This window comes from Rhamphochromis longiceps, linkage group LG15 (assembly GCF_057381845.1).
Source record: "Rhamphochromis longiceps isolate RC_006_pf linkage group LG15, R_longiceps_female_GT1.1, whole genome shotgun sequence".
In the NCBI taxonomy this organism is placed as follows: Eukaryota; Metazoa; Chordata; class Actinopteri; order Cichliformes; family Cichlidae; genus Rhamphochromis; species Rhamphochromis longiceps.
This window is the reverse complement of record NC_140571.1, coordinates 6,719,744-6,737,263: the sequence shown is the minus strand read 5'-3', so window position 1 is coordinate 6,737,263 and position 17,520 is coordinate 6,719,744. Positions and strand designations below refer to the sequence as shown.

The window sequence follows — 17,520 nt, the reverse complement described above, 5'->3', positions numbered from 1 at the left end:
TTCACTTGTCCTCTATAGTGAACATATGATATATGAGACCAGGATGTAGACAAATTAAATATTCCACCTTGCATTCCAGTGCGGAATATGGGAAATAAGCTTGCTGTGAAACTCAAGCCAGATTTTATGACACAGATACACAACAAATGCAAGGAAAGAATTTGATGTCCCAGAAGTTTTGAAAGAATTGAAAAAAGAAGACTCACAGAGGCTTGTCTTTTTCACCCCTAACCTTAATAAAAGTGGAAGGGGGGGGGGGACCCCACATCAACCTCATCAACATCTCTGTTCAGAAGGTCCCATGAATCATTGCCTTTCTTTCCCACCAACTCCAGACGTGGCTGCTGTTGTGGACAGGTGTGATTTGAATGGCAAATTACCCTCATGCAAACACAACAATTAATGTGGTCAAAGAGAAGCTGCAGCTTGAGGTCGCTGTTGGCTTCCTGAGGATGGGCCACAGGAAAAACTATCCTTGTGCTGTCAGCTTACATACCAACCCATGCCATAGATAGGCAGATAGAGAAAGTGTCTTTTGACCTGTCTCCCTCCCCTCACCCCAATCAGTCACGATAGATAGATAGATAGATAGATAGATAGATAGATAGATAGATAGATAGATAGATAGGCTTACAAAGATTAATAGAAATCACACATGAACACATTGTTCTTTCACCAAAAAATTCATTTTTCAAAGGAACAACCCAAATAAATACAGAAGCCGGCAAAGCCAGAACAATAGGATGCCTACTTACAAATGACTGTAGGTGCACAAAGGGGAGCAAAAGCAATAGTTTAGATGGTCTTAAAGGAATAGTTGCTGGCCCTTTTGGCAGCTAGTTAGCTTAGCTTAGCAAAAGGAAAAAGAACAGCTCGTCTCATCCCTGTGCAAAAACGGCAACATCTAAAACTGACAAACACACAAGTTTTATCTTAATCTTGATTGTTTAACCAAGGAACATTTTCCCCTATTTCTAGTTTTTTTGCTAAGCTACACTAGCCAACTGCTGGTAGACATTTTCACATTTAGCACACAAACAGAGAGTGGTGTCCATCTCTTCCTCAACTACATAACAACATTTCCCCACATGCCCAACTATTTCTTTAAGAAGGCACTGCATTAGGATTGTAGTCTCTTTCCTCATCTACTTTCACTGCAAACTTTAACCGAAAACCATGGCATTTTAAATTCATGGTACATTACAGAAACTGTTTAAGTATTACTTTTCATCATGAATGTGTTACATTATAAGACATTTTTCTCTTTCGTCCTCATCTGGTATGACGGTATTCCCCCTCAGGAGGACATGGCTCACTTAGTCAGATACTATAAACCTTTTTCAAGTTCAAATATAGGTTGTCAACAATGTCAGCAGTCTGCCCTACAGTTTGAGTTTTACTCATAATGCAACACAAGCTTGAGGACAAAACCCAAAAACAGTCATAAATTTCAAAATGTCATGGTATCCATTGATTTAAAACAAAGATTTAAATAGAAACAGAACAAGCTACAACTTAAGAACAAACCTTTCAAAGGGATAATAAACATGCACTCGTGAGAGGCTAAAGCACAGAAGCCCACATTTAAGACTAAGAGCAAACAACGCTTAAAAAGAACAGATTTTCACTCGTCTGACTTGGATTTGTAATATTAAGGCACTATATAGCTTAAATAAGATTGTTCATGGCTGTTAAGTGTTCAACAGGAGTCAACTAAAATAATGTTACAATAAAAAAAAAATGGAAAAAAGTTAAAACTACATCAAACAAAATAAATCTTACTGTACAGAGTGAGAAGGCTGATAAGTGTTTGGCCACTGAAGTCAAATGAACTAAAGTTATGTTACATATGAAACAATATCCTCCGTCGCATTACTTTCTGCTGTGAGATGAATTGTTTAGCTCCACCTGATTGCCTGTTATTGCCGGATTATTGTGGATAATCCAGCAATAACTGGCAAGGCTGCCACTGAAACTTATGCGAGCAGCCTACATGATCTAAATCCTCTCTAAGGCTTCGTGTGTAACGGGTAATTCTGAAGAGTGAAGCAGATAAAAGTACTACTATTCTTTCCACACATTTTAAAACTGTGATCTGATGAGTAAAAACACTCTTAACTATGTAATTCCTACTACTTGAAAGTGTAATGAAGGGAATATTTTCAAAGGAATGGCAATGTGATGAAGTTGTGGTCAAACGTGTAAAAAGAAAATCCTGTGAGAGTGACCTTAACTGTGTTAAGACGAAAAGCAATTTATCTTAAACTACAGCCAAATCAAGGCTTTAAAGGTGAAATGTGGACATTTTTAAAGCCACTACAGTTATTATGTGATTACAGCATCTTTCAAATAACTGGGGAAAAAAAATTAAAACCTTCACCAGGGGGCGTCAATGTCAGACATTTTTAAATTCCTCACATTCCTCACACAAAAGGATAACCCTCTTTATCATATATTTATATAAATTCTTGTAGCAATAACCACAATTTAAAGGAACAAAGCCAGAAAGATTTAGGGCATAAGAATTTTCTCTGTGCTCTTGTCCAGTCTGGAAGTACTGGAAGAGAAAGTAGCATGTAACTAATGCCGCCCTTTAAGGGGAATTCGTTCAGAGCACAGAGATATGGAAAATCACCTCTAAAAAAATTAAATTGATAGATAGATCCATAATTCTTTAAAAACTGAGAATTAATTTAGTTAAAAAATGTTTTAGGGGCCTTTGTAAATATAAAATTCAATCTTTTACATAGTAACGTTTAGCAGAAAACCTCAGGTGCAACAAAGAACGTTAATGATACCGTGTTTTCTGGTTTATGAGGAACTGAGACGTTGTTAATGTCATGAGTTCCACTTGTGCTTTTTCTGTCAAATGCACTATTAAGACCTCTTAAGAAGGCGAAGACAACAAAATAGAAGACTAAACTTTTGACGTTCTGAAGGTTATGTATGGATTCGGCCATGTTTTGGTTTTTTAATAATTGTGTTTCCAACATGAGAACAAGTGTCTGTGAAAGAGTTCTTGAGGAGGTCCCCAGAAGTGTTCCCCCGAGGACTGACGAATGAGTTGAAGTGGTTGTGTGTCCCGTCTTGATTAAAGGAAATCTCCTAAGCTTTATAAGTTCACCATGGATGAAATGATATCCAGCAAACTATCGAGTCCAAAAAGGTAGCCGTCTTCTCTGTTCCCCTCCACCCAGGAAGCTCGGTGGGTCAGTTCCTTCCCCTCGGGGAGAGGTGTGGTTTTCCCAAAGTCAATCATCCAGACTTTGGCCCGTCCGTTACGGTCATGAACGAACAACAAGGAACTGCCGATGACCTGGCAAACACACAGAGAGGCACAGAGATGAATGAGATGAGAATACAGGAAATAAATAAATGTAAACAAGTTTCTTCTTTTATTAACACCCTACGTGTTTGTTTACGTCTTTTAGAAATCTCACTTCCTGTTTTGTGACATCAGTGTCCTTCATGTCAGCTAGTATTTATATTTGAATTTGGGTGTGTGTGTGTGAGAGAGTGAGCAGTCATGTTTCCTTAATAATTCAATTCAAGCTAAGATTGAACGTAAAATCAAATACAGGACTGGAGTATAGCCAATCTGAAAGTATGAGCTACGTGACATCTGAACATGTCTGAACTTGGACATTTACACAAATTGAGTGTGACAAACCCAACCTGTTTACAGCTTTATTATGTTAGTTAGTACATGTTAGTACATTTTGTTCAGAATTTCTTGCTTTTTGATCATAAAATTCCTTACAGAATAAACAAATACACGGTGCAGGCAATAGAAAACACCATAAATAAATGTATATGCACTCAGAACTCACATATTTGTATATGAAAAAATGTATACAAATAAACTAACTAGTGTGCCCTTACCTCATGAGTTTTGAAGAATGGGGAGATCTCCAGAGTGGCTCTTATTTCCTGCAGCCGGGACAGATAGATATTCTGAAAAACAGAACAACAAAAAAAAAACAAGCTTTAATGGCACGTTCCAACAAACCGTTAGTATTTTTTATCTGGCAGATCTGAGCTGTGTTTGTATGTGTTCAGTTTATTTCAATGATGTAAACAATATACAGAAGTACATTTAGGAAAGAAACGAAAAAAAGTGCAATACAAAATACACTTCGATATCGCTTCAGCTATTCTGATTCAGTTATATATCGAAACAAAGTGGGAAGAAGTGCAGAATATGGAGCGATGTACAGTCTAATACCTGCTTTTAATTGTTTAGTAAGCTGTTGTGGGTATTGTGCACACATTTCTATGTAACCTCTAGTCTTGAATTAAAAAATGCTCGGGCTGGTTATGTGTTTTACTGCTTGGTTTAAGGTTAGGTTTACATTGTGGTTATGGTTTTGGTAAGATTCCAGGAAATGAATGTAAGTCAATGTTATGCCCTCTGCAGTGATGCGTGAGTGTGTGAGTATTACCCATGTGGTAATTAAACAGTATTCAAGGCCACTGACGCACATTCAGTAAACCAGACAAACACACTCACCAGTATATCCTTGTTTCCTTTTACAAAGTCGTGGAAGGCCGCCGTAACTTGTTCTCTCGTCTTTGTCTTCTTAAAATCTCTGTTCACCGTCCCGTCCTCCTTCTGCAGAGGAGAGGGTTAGCATGAAAACTGGCTTAATGAGAAAGTTCGACATTAGTTTTATTAGCATCAATAGCATATGACAAAAAACCTTTGGGGAAAATACAAGATAAACTGTTTAAGATGACTTTTCTATCCAATACTGAACTAGACGTACTGAAGGGAAGAAAGGCGCACAGGAGATGAAAGAAAGGGATGAAAGGGGGGGAAGGAAGAAAGGATGGACAAGAAAAGCAGAGCAAACAATTTGCGGAGGAAAGGAAGCAGTGGGATATTTATAGAGGCTTAACCTTAAAGTAGCAAAAGGTCTTTGAGTCTTTTGAGAAAAACCCTCTTAGCGTAATTTCTGGAGTTGTTTGACAAACAATACAGCAACAAATAATGTTTCAGTTAATTCTAAATCCACACACTCTCATGAACATGTGACAAATGACCTGTAACAGTCATCCAGTTACTGTTACAGGTAACAAAAAGTAACAAAAATATATAAAATCAAAGTGTAAATTCAATGTATACCAATTAAGTAAAATGAATTTGAACAGATTACATTAAACATAAAATTTTACACTGTACCGATGGAAAATTAAATGTAATCCAGTTACTTAAAGTCAGCATTTTGTGTGTGAATATTTCTGAGGGTAAGCTTCACTTTCAGTATGTACTTTTATGTCACTGCATATGAAACCTGATGGGTAAACCAACTACTTAGATAATTTGTGCTCTTTCCATTTAAGTTGCTTTTTAACTGCCATTTGCGGGTTTTTGAAAGTTTTGAAAGTCATAGGCTAAAACACAAGCTTCTATTTAAAAATAGTCTTTTCTGGGGGCAGCAGCATTGGGGGGAGTGGAAGGTGGCGATGTGGTTTGTTGCAAGCTAAAAAAAAAAAAGACATCTAAAAAACTGCCACGCGCTAATTTTCTGTTGGTCGACCGATTAAATAATTGTGTCAGCTATTACACCCTTTACCTTTATGTAGTCACATACAAGCTGCAGTTCTGACTGCCAGTTTAAGAATTCTGCACATGAACTGAGAGCCGCAAAAGAGAAATGCACACATCAAACATTTTTGTTCAGTTTTTGTAGTAGTAAAGTCTGTAGAAGAAGATCAACCAGTTTGTTAAGTTAGGAATAAATTAGCTTTTTCTTATTTTGCTTGCTGCCAGGCAACAAGATACTATTTAGAGACAAAACTTCTTTTCCCTTTACTGTTCAAGTCTGGGTACAGAAAACACACACACACACGCGCACAGACACACACACACACACACACACACACACACACACACACACACACACACACACACACACACACACACACACACTATACCTAATTATCCCATTTTCACATATTTAATAGAGACAAGTTGACACAGACACATTCCCATTTGCAAAGAGAGGCAGTGAAGCGCAGTCAGATGCAGTACTTCTAGCGCACACACACACACACACACACACACACACACACACACACACACACACACACACACACACACACACACACACACACACACACACACATTTCTGTTTCTGGGGGATAACCCTTAGAGTCATGGCAACAGACCACCGGGAGGCTGTGAATGTCCTTATATAGCCACATCCCTCAAGGAGACAAAGATTTGTGTGAGTGTGTGTGTGTGTTTGAGCTCATACAATGTCACTTCCAGATGCTGAGGCCTATAAAGCTGTCACAGACAGGCCGTATGTGCAACAAAGGCATTCATGCACAAACATATACTTGAGAGGAAGTTTCTGGTCAAACAGGAAGTTAGATCATGACCCTGGGAGATAGACGCACACAAGATCCTAAAATAGAAACACACAGAGAACTGGAAGAAAAGAGGGAAGGAAGCCCCCCCCCCCAGTCTCACCCGCACACCCACGCACACCCACACACAGTCTTACCTTGACCCCCTCTATCCTAAATCCCAGGGTTGCTGTTGAGCTAATAGTCTCTCTCCACTGCATGTATCTGGGTTTGGTCACTGCCTTCTTGTCATTTTCCTCAATTGTAGGTGCAGCAGGATCAACTTCAATCATTTTCTGATACATGTCAGGTCTTGGAGAGGGTTTCTTGCGAGCCTTGGTCAGCTCTTCCTCAAGGTAGGTCCTGAAGCACAAAAAAAAAAACACCGCACAGGTGATGAGTGGTGAAAGGAAGAGGAGGAGATAGGTAGGCAAGAGATGAGAGGTAGGCGGCAAAAAAGAGAGGAGGAGGATGATCTGTTTCCAAATAACATGACACAGCTGTTTGGAAGGAGTTTTCCTCACAGATATTTGCAGCAAAATTTACAGCTGATATCTTATTTTTCATCAGCCTTATCTGTCATTTTACTTTCCAAGGGTTATAAACACTTGACATGTGCAAGAATCATTGACATGTTAGCCCTTTTTGTGAAGAAACAGGAGCTCTTTAATTGAAATGATCTCATTTATATAAAAACAACCATGGTTAGCCAAATCTATCGAAAAATAAAAAAGGAAGAGAAATGGTAAAATTAAACCAACTGATCAGACTTTGTGTACAAAAAGGGAGCATTACAGATATTTCTGATGGTGTTACAACCTAATACAGTTGTTATTTTGTAAGTATAAAGGTTATAATAACTGCTACAACATTAACCATTTATAATCTCTAAACTGATACAGTTTAGATATATATGGATGGATATTAGGGCTGCTCAATTAATCGAATTTTAATCACGATTACGATCTGGGCTTTCAACGATCATTAAAAATGACTGAGCCGATTATTAGCCCCTCCCTCATTTATCCGCGACACCTTAAAGGCCGGTCCGTGAAAATATTGTCGGGCATAAACCGGTCCGTGGCGCAAAAAAGGTTGGAGACCGCTGATTAAGAGGACCCGAGGGAAGCTCGGAAAGCTAAGCAGAAGTTATTTGGAGAGTGACTGCCGTTGGTTGAAAAGAGAGTTTAAAAAAAAAAACTTCAGTGGTGTTGCACACTATTTTATATTATTTTTTAAAGTCATTGTTAACCCTTTAAAGCCGGTCAGAGCAGCACGCTCCGTTTTGCGTAACTATTTTTAAATCCCTGTAGAACCTGGACAGTGTAAGCTAGCGCAATAATTTGTTTTGCATATGAAACCGGAGGAGTTGTACTTACATCTTATGCCATCAGCTTGTCCTCGGTCACGGTTTCGTTCCACATATAGCTTTGCAAAAATTGCATAAAAAGCGCTTGCAGGAACAAAAACATAATATTCCAGAAACACGCTTTGCCGTTCCTATCAGCTGTTCGTAACACTTCCCACAGTGAAATGATGCACATGCTGTTTTCTTTGCAAATTTGCATCATAGGATTGTTTTTTGTTTTTCCTGCAGTATATAAAAATTGGTGTATCTCCAAAATAAAACTATGAAGACACTCAAAATAAATTTCCTGTTGTTGGAAACTATTTTTTGCAACTTTATTGTATTTAAAGTTTTGAGGGATAAACCTCTTAAATTTCTCCAAGTAGAAATATATGTAAACTAAACAAAAGCGATTTTCTATTTTTTTTGTAGTTTATTGCACTTTTTTGCAATTTATGTAATTACTATGGACTTAATGCATACATATTATTAAAATATGGGCTATAACAGTTGTATTGATGTATAGCAACTTGAAATGCTCCCACAAATGGCACTACAGCATGTAAAAAAAATAATATAAGCTCTGGTGGACTTGGTTCTATAGTAGGTCTTAAAGGGTTAAATAAATATCGTCAAATAATCGTGATCTCAATTTCAGTGAAAATAATCGTGATTATCATTTTTGCCATAATCGAGCAGCCCTAATGGATATATATGTAAGGTTCAAATAACCCTCACAAACAGGCCACAGCGTTAAAGCCATCACAGTTACTTATGTACGTGAAATATAATTAATCGCTTTATCCTCTCAGTCGCCGTGTTGTGTAAGGATGACTGTGTCACCATGCATTAATGTGTTCTCTCACCTTACTCCCATCTTACAGTCCATCACACATGGGTAGTCAAACTCAGCCAGCAGATCCTCCATCTGGTTGTATTTCTGGCCGTCTTTCTCTACGTCTCCATGGTAACCAGGGACGTAGGGGCGAAGCACGTCCTTCATCAGGAGGGACAAGCAGCGCTGCTCACATTCACAGTGTTTCTAAAAGATACCATTAAGGAATCAGCGTTTTATGCTCTGCGCTGCAGATCATTCAGTATGAAGATTTTTAAAGTCAGAGTGGATTTTAAACAGATTTTTGCGCAGTGACACAGAGCTGCTTAAGGGGCCGCTAAACGGTTGCTTACTTTTAATATCCGTCCATTTGCTCCCGCCTTGAAACTCCCTGTGAAAAGACAGAAATTCATTGTAAATGTGCAGAAAGAGTCCTGAGTAACTTGCTGTAGGTCATCGGGAGCAAGTGAGAGTAGAAGCTGTGACTCGTTTTACAAGTGAATGGACAAGACAGCAGTTCAAAAAAGATGTTTACAGATGTTTCCAGTAGAGACAGAGTGCAATTAAGTCCCACTCACACTGGAGGAGAAAACAATTATTGGCTTTGTGAAGTTGCCTCTTCTGTCAAATAGCAAAGAAAAAAGAAAAAAAAGGAACAATCCCTAAAAGCTGCAGTGTACAGGGATGCAAGAGCAATAGGAAACCCAGACAACCCAGACCAAATTTTTATAAATTACCAAATCAAAATCTTTAACCTTTAATGAGAAAAAAAACTGAGATGGGAAAGCCTGAGAATGAGAATGCTGCTTCCTACTGTTGTGATAATGATTTTGCCAAATGTCAGTTTTAGGCTGGCATATTTTTACAACTTAATCAGCACAAATATAACCAGCTACATGTATTTTGTTACCATTTTAGCCTTCAGATGTTTACTGCGTGCCCACGTTTTCCCCTCCACTAGCCTAGTTTTAGGAATGACACGTTGTGCACGATCTCTATTCCCAAGTATTCCCACAGACTCGTCCCCTGAGGGCCCTGACCACAAAGAGCCGGCTCCAACAAAGACAGATCTGCCTGTCTACATATTTTCTAAGAAAAACTGCGTCTGAGCCCACCACCGAGACAAAAAACCCCCTGGCCAGCTGACCACCAGCAAGTACGTATGACAGCGTGTGAAAGAGAATCCCCAAAATTAAAACTATATGAAGCCAAATTTTATAAAAAAAAATCAAATAGTATGCCTGATGAAAGTTGTATTCTAGAAGTGCTGATTTCATACGCTTAAATGGACAAGCCCCCAATGAGTTTGCTGTTTTAGTTCTGTATTTATTCAGAGAAACCTGTGTGTGTGTGTTCCTGTCTAGCTATCTTTGTGAGGACCGAAATCTGCATTCTACTATACTTGTAAGAACCAACAGTCACAAGTTTGAAGGCCTTTTTGAGGCTCAAAATGTGGTTTTAGTGTCAGGGTTACAATTAGGTTATGGTTAGGCATTTATTTTAAATGGTTAGGGTTAGGGTAAGGGGCTAGGGAAACCATTATGTCAACGAAGGTCCTCACTAAGATAGCTGAACAGGCTTCAGTGTGTGTGTGTGTGTGTGTGTGTGTGTGTGTGTGTGTGTGTGTGTGTGTGTGTGTGTGTGTGTCCTACCTGCATGCCCTGCCAGTTGGATCCATGGATATTTCTTCTTGAAGGACATGACAAACGGCGACCAGTGGACCATGTTTTTAATCTTCTTCCAAGACTTGTGCTGCAAACACAAACATGTACATTGTTGATTATTACTTACTTGGATGTGTTGCTTTCACATTCAGGAGGAATTCAGCCATAAGCTCTGCCACAAATGACTCGTGTACCATAAAGCTGCCTGCCTAAGTTCTTTATTTTAGTTAAGCTATTCATGATCACTAGCTCAAGGCTCTCCGACCTCAACCCGTTTAAACCAAACTCCACTGTTTGTAAAATGAGTGAGTGCAATATTAATATTTGCTCTTCTGCTTATGCAACTTTTGTAAAACATCAACTTCAGTCTACTTCAGTCTCAGAGGGACTGTACTGCAAGTTCTCCTCTAAACCTTTCGGGTGATCCAGTGTTTAATGACCGTGAGAAAAACAAGACTTTAAATCACATATGTGCACACATACCACACGCACGCACACACACACACACAGGCGGGTATCCCTGACCCTGGGGGAGCTGCATGGTTCTCCCACACTCGCTGTCATTCTTTTTTATTGCAGTGTTTTAGAACATTTTATCTAAACTCTGGAGGATTGGGCTGGGGTTTCCCCTAGTAACACACACACACACACACACACACACACACACACACACACACACACACACACACACACACACACACACAGTGTTTCTCCAAAGGCTCTCCCTGTCCTTGGCAAGGACACATTGAACTGCGGGACTCCTGCCGCACATAGAAACACACACGGACACTCATTCACAAAATGAGGCCTTCGGTCTCTGACACACACACACACACACACACACACACACACACACACACACACACACACACACACACACACACACACACACACAGCTTTCTCAACATAAATATGTTTTCTCTGATCTGATTCATATCCATCGTTCCCTTTCTCTAGCTCTTAATCTTTGTGATAAAAAATGTCTTCCTTTCAACAGCAATATCCATATTTCAGCAGAAGAAGTAGCCATGTAGAAACATGTCAAAGAGTGGTGTTTAGGCCAAACAAGGGAAACTACAAGAAATACTTTACGAGTAAATGAACCACAGGTTATTGTCACTTTAAATGGCACTCTTAACCAAACCTCTCAAATCCATTTGAACATGGATTTGACTAAAATACTCTTCATTTCTTGTCCTCTTATACTCAAGTAGATGTGCTAAACTTGCAGCCTGTTGCACCTCACTGAAATGACAGACTCTGGCTGAGTACAATCTTTTATGCTTGCAGCATTACATCAGATGGAAAAATTCCACGTCTTGTTCTGTGGGTTTGAACAACGCTTGGCTGTACCACACCGAGAGAGTAACAGAGAGACGCGGCAAAAAAAAAATCCAAAGGTTTTTATGGCATCTCTTCAAACGCAGTACAAACAGCCTATTCTCAAATAAATAACCTTCTATGATAAGATGCTTAGTTTTAAGAAATAACACAAAAAAACTGAAAACGTTCCACTGGTAAAGATGTGTCCTCTCTCACACAAGAGAGTTCAAACTGGTCTTGTGAAGGGGGGAAATAATCTTGTGTCAACAAATTACTGGAGAGGAGAAGAAGAGAAAGGCGAGAGAAGTAAGGAGAAGGATAAGATAAGAGAGAAGAAGACCATAGAAGGAGATATATAACCCCATGTCACATAATCTCGACCTGATGAAAATTCATCAGCTGATAGCATGACTATCTATGGTTAGATGCACGGACACACACAACTTCAGGCGCACACACTTTCTCCCTCCCTCCTGGCCTTACTGTCCGAGGCAGCGACGAGTCACATGAGGGGTTTTTGCTCTGCACCAGTGGAGGATCAAGAAAAAGAAATAACCTCACTCCCACTAAAAGTACAACTCTCACACATTCACATGTGTGTAGGTCAGCCGAAATGACTCTGAAGAGAGCAGCAAGGCTTGAGTCATCATCAGCACGATGAGACTTTTTGCAGCAGAAAGTTTAGTAGCGAGGTTTAGCCATTTCAGTGTGTTGTGCAATTTAAAGAAAAATGGAAAAGCCTCAGTATGATTCAAAGCAGACTAAAGGTGACATCGAACAGAACTCTGCATGTGTCAGGATATGTAAGTAAGACTAGACTGTCAACTTCAGAAAAATGGGTAAAAAAAACATTAATAATCAGGAACACACTTGGTGGCCTGCACTTTGTAGACCACCAGCAAACGCCAAACAGAATGATAGTCCCCATCTCCTTTTTTCCCCACGCCACTTTTAGCCAGTTAGCGAGTGAGCTGCGGTGTCGGGCTCCAGCTCATAAGTAGCAAAGATCTGCATTTTTCTCCGTGACATCTTTCTACCACGTTGCCCACTGACAGCTTTGTGTGTGCGAGCTGTAGAGGGCAAGAGAGAGAGAGCAAGAAGGAGAAAGTCTGGAGCAACTCAAGTGTGAGTAATAACAGACATGGTTACCGTGTGCAGATTTACGAGCTACAGACATTTAAATTTCATCAGAAGAGGAGAGGGAGGTCTGTAAGACTAAAAACAAACTTCAGCCTGCAGCTATCACAGCGATAGTGCAGGTATATTATTGCACAATAAAGTTTAAAAGTGGAGTAGAGCTGTCAAGCATCAGAAAACATGAACTAAGTCCAGCTATGAGAGCATTCTGCAGAAAGCCTTTACTCAAAAAGAGGCTGTATAGGTGAGAGTACCTGCTGCCGTTTGTGGCGGCGGTGGATGATGGCAATAATACAGATGGCTCCAACTGATAAAATAACACTCCATACCGAATACAGCCATGTAGACCACATCATGACCAATCATGTGCCACTCAGCTGGAAAAACCCTCGAGAACGATTATCCATCCGGCTCTCCCGCAACACGCCCAAACTTGAGCTATCTGTGCCGAAAAACCGAGCACCTCAGGCTTGCATACTCCTCGTTCTACTCGTGCCCCCACAAGATGTACACATATATGTCTGTGTGTGTGTGTGTGGGGATAAACACTTGTAGATCATTTGTTTGGCAAAACAGAGGACAAACATAATCTGGACATGCAAATACCCACAAAGGTTGCAAAGGCACGGACAGAGTGTGCGTGATTGGAAGAGAGTCCGAGGGCAAAATCCTGGAAATGCAGAGAGGTTTCGTGGAAATTCAAAATAAACCTGCGCGTTGGTGTTTATCTGCTTTTAGTTGTTACATGTGTCTGAACGCGTCATTGCGTAAACCTCTACGCTTGTCTTGAGGATGACACAAAGAAAGATTGTGACAGAAGCTGCAACAAGGGCTAAAATAAACTAAAGGAAACATCCTAAACAGCAGCTCCCACACACTCTGCGCCGAGCCGCTGAAGCTACTGCAATGCACCTTCATCCTGTAACTCAGCACTATTGGGTGCAGCAGAGTGTCACATTTGAATTTTACATGGCTAGTAAAAAGAAAACATGTAAATAAATCTGGACATTCTCTGTCTGTGATTATCTTCTGAAACAATAACTTACCAGCTGACAGATGAATATCACTTTTTATAAGCTATTTAGAAAGAGTTACTTTACAAAACTATTATATTTTTAATTAATAAGTTAACTGTTTCCTGAAATAGTGAAACTGTCTCACTGACAGTAAAATAATAAAAAAAATTACAACCAATTAGAACATAACAGATACAGATTAACCTCCAAAATGTTTGGCTTTTTCTTCATCATTTTTTCAGGGCAGATCATTTACACCAGGGGTGTCAAACATAAGGCACAGGAGCCAGAATGGTATAGACTGTCAACTGTATTTTCATGAATTTTTTCCAGCTTTCCTGCTAATAAAGACCTCCAAGGCCATTTATATCACACCACAGTAATACATTAACAATTAAATGGCAAAAAAGTCCCTGTTATCCACTATCTACTACAGAAATGTCTGCTTTTTAAAATGTGTCCACTGTAAAACAAATAAATAAACAAAAACAGAACGATTTTTGTGAATGAACTAGAACTTTCTGCTTTATAATTACAGGACAGTCTGAGCAACGAGCTACCTGAACCCTTTCTGTAAGTTTACACTTTTATCCCAAAGAATCAATTATCATGTTGTAAAACCATGCAGTTTAATTTATTAATGAGTAAGTTAAAGTACATTAAATGTAATTAAATGTGCAGTTAAACTTCTGATAGGAAGGGAAGTTTCAGTAGTCCGGCCCACTTATGACGAAAGTGAGCCTGTAAATGAGTGTAAAGTGAGTTTGACATCCCTGACTTACACAGTTGATTAATTTGTATCTTCCTAATTGCTACAGCACTTATTTACACTGTCGTCCCTTTATAGCAAACCCAGCATGGTCTGCAAACTGTCCTACCTACTTTACAGCTTCATTGTTTAAACACTATGACGACCACTTTTGACAGACTTTGAAACTCCTCTGATGACTGTATGTGATCTATTAATACATGAAGCATTCATCTGGTAGTGTCGGTGTCTCTGGTTTTTTGTTCTGTTTTGTATGTGTGTGGTTTTCCGCACATTGTTTCATGCTTATATGCAAATTGCCAGTCACCAGATATGTACTGGAAGAAATGCATAAATCCTCTAGGAAAGGCACGTATTTTTAACTAACTGCAACCCGCATTTGACATAATATATTTAGTAAGGTTTAATTATCACTATTGTTTAATAAAATGGCCTTACTTAAGTATGCACTGGCGCTTATATAGCTCTTTTCTACTAAAACAATCAAAGCACTTATACAACATGTCTCATTCACAGTCATGCTTTTATCTACGTCTAAGTGCTTTCTATCTAACATTCACACGTCGATGAATGCAAAGTGGAGAAACTCGGCCCAACGACACTTTAGCATTCAGATTGGAACAGCCAAACATCAAACCACCAACCTCCATCCTGAGCTGTCTTGAAAGTTCTGGCACCATGACTGCAGTCAGTAAATGTGTTGATGACCATCCCCGTGCAACATGTTACTACATGTTGCTCCCCTTTGCTCTCCCTTCCTACATTTCTGGTCAGAATTCGCTGTCTAAAGATAAGCATTCACAGGGGTGTGTTTTCGTGGGGAGGATCACACATTACTAAGAAACTGGATGCATGTTGGGCAAGATGATTATCAAGTACTCTCTGTCTTCTTCAACCTGATTGGATGAATGCCTTGCATGCACTCCTATTTTATGAAAATACTTCAGCAAAATAAGTTTTAAACAGCTGCTGAATATCTCTTTACTTTAAATGAACATCAGCCAGTTCAAATGCTGCTCGGCAATTTCCAGAGATCTTAACTTTGTGGGAATGGGGACTGGAGTGACTGAACGCTTTGGCGCTTAACCAAAATGCGTTGCACGGATGGCTCCGCAAATTAACTGGCAATGGGAAGGCTGGAAATAATGGATCCTGTGGACATACACGAACTTAAAGGCAAAGTTCCTACCCAAATTTAAATAAAAGCAGGAGCTGTAAGGGGAAACTTGAGCTGATCTCTTGAGTCATCAAAACAGCTTAATTGAGTTCTTAAAATGATTAAAGATTACTTGTACAAAGAAAACATCTCCCAACACTTTCCAGCAAAATCTCCACTTGTGTTTTATAAACAGTTTGTTGTGTTAAATAATGAATTTAGCTATAGATGCTAAATTTGGCCTATGTATTACACCAAAGCATGAGATGCAATAAACCAAAACAAACTGTGCACATTGTTACACCCGTGTTATTAAACGCAACCTATGGGTTTGCTACAAGTTTCCAAGTGTTCCCATGCTTGCCTCTGGCTGTTTGAAAAAGTACTTATGTTTGCACTTAATTTGTTTAAGTTTGCATTTTAAAAAAAATAAGGAAAATGAAGATGCGTGCTGCTTGCCAAATGCTCTCTGCTCACAAACCTCCCTGAGAGTCAACACGCTCATCTTCTTCTCACTCTCTCCTATCTCCTGTCCCCAGACCAGCTGGATGACAAGGGGAGAGAGGGAGAACTAGTGAAGTTTCCATTGAGAGAGACAGAAAGAGAGAGACAGAGAGAGAGAGAGAGAGAGAGAGAGAGAGAGAGAGAGATAGGGGAAATGGTAAGCGAAGGAACTTCTTGCAGACAGGAAGTGGGGGGGTTGCCGCTTGCCTCAGCGACAGTATTTTCCACATCCGCCGCTGACTACAAACAAAAAACGACAGAAAAAAATGGCCTTGCCCTCTGTAAACGCATGGACGTTTTATTGGCCTCTTGATTATCATGCCTACAAAATGTGCATCACGTTCCTCAGCACATGCGTGCAGACATGCTCTTGTGCAAAATTTGCATTAGGCAAGTGACTCCTATAGATTCTACAGCTGGAAAATTATTACACGCAGTATTAAAACAATTGTTGTTGCAAACCATACGCATAGATGATGTGGAAATTTGATATTTTTGTCTCGATCAGGAGGCCCAAGGTTATATAAGGCAACCAGATATCACTCATTTGCATGCAGGGAGTACAGAAAGAAGGGTGGAGAGTGATTTTTAAAAAAGCCTTGGGGGCAAAGGGTGACTCTGGGTTATAAATGTGTAATGTGAAGAAGCAGGGGAAACACTGATGCATGCTGATGTTTTCAACGGAGAGGCACTGAGGAAATAACAAGCCTGATATCGCTCACCACAAGGTCCCCTGCAGATACAAACACTCTAGCTGTCTGAGTCTGCAAACTTTAGAGGCACACACAGAGACTCACAAACACTACAATCACACTCACAAAATTAAACTGCTCAGAGTGTGATGCAGGCAAAACAACATGCTTGGAGAGAGCATGATAAATATCTTAGCAACCGAGGCTGGCCAGTGGAACAACAGCTTTGCAAAACTGACAGTGAGACAAAGGCGAGAAAAAGGGACACCTAAAAGAAAAAAGAAAGGCTTGATACTGTTCAGCTGGGTTGTAACTGAATGCTGCAGTCATAAGGAGACTTATTTCCAAATTGAGGTCAGTATGGAACATTAAAAAGCATATCTGACTCTAGATCTAGGCTTCACTGTGAAACACCTCAAAATGTTTTCTTTTCTTTTTTTTTTGGGGGGGGGGGGGGGGGGGGGGGGGAGGTTCTCAGTTTGCTTATGAAAACATGGTTTGTATGCAAGTATCAAATCTACAAGTACTCCTTCATGAGGTGTGCTCTACATCCCTTTTCTAATCATGTGTCAGAACCAGCAGGGGTTCCCCAGTGTGCTGGTATCCAAAGCTGACGATAACGCTCTGAGCCCAAATGTCAGCATCGGTAAGAGGAGTCTGACCTCTCCTCCACTGCCTAGAGCAAATCAAGTCTGCACATGCATGCTCCTTCACTCTCACAA

General features: G+C 39.8%; 1 protein-coding gene across 1 annotated transcript in view; it reads right to left on the bottom strand.

The window, feature by feature from the left end:
- Positions 1–1,668: 1,668 nt before the first annotated feature.
- Positions 1,669–17,520, bottom strand: part of itpkb (inositol-trisphosphate 3-kinase B) — a 29,001-nt gene continuing 13,149 nt past the window's right edge. Inside the window, exons 6-12 of the mRNA XM_085383202.1 lie at positions 10,190–10,289; positions 8,891–8,928; positions 8,569–8,744; positions 6,513–6,717; positions 4,511–4,612; positions 3,883–3,954; positions 1,669–3,316 (exon numbers count right to left, since the gene is read on the bottom strand). Coding sequence (XP_085239328.1) covers positions 3,113–3,316; positions 3,883–3,954; positions 4,511–4,612; positions 6,513–6,717; positions 8,569–8,744; positions 8,891–8,928; positions 10,190–10,289 — 897 coding nt within the window. The 3' untranslated portion in view covers positions 1,669–3,112. The remainder of the gene's footprint in view (positions 3,317–3,882; positions 3,955–4,510; positions 4,613–6,512; positions 6,718–8,568; positions 8,745–8,890; positions 8,929–10,189; positions 10,290–17,520) is intronic.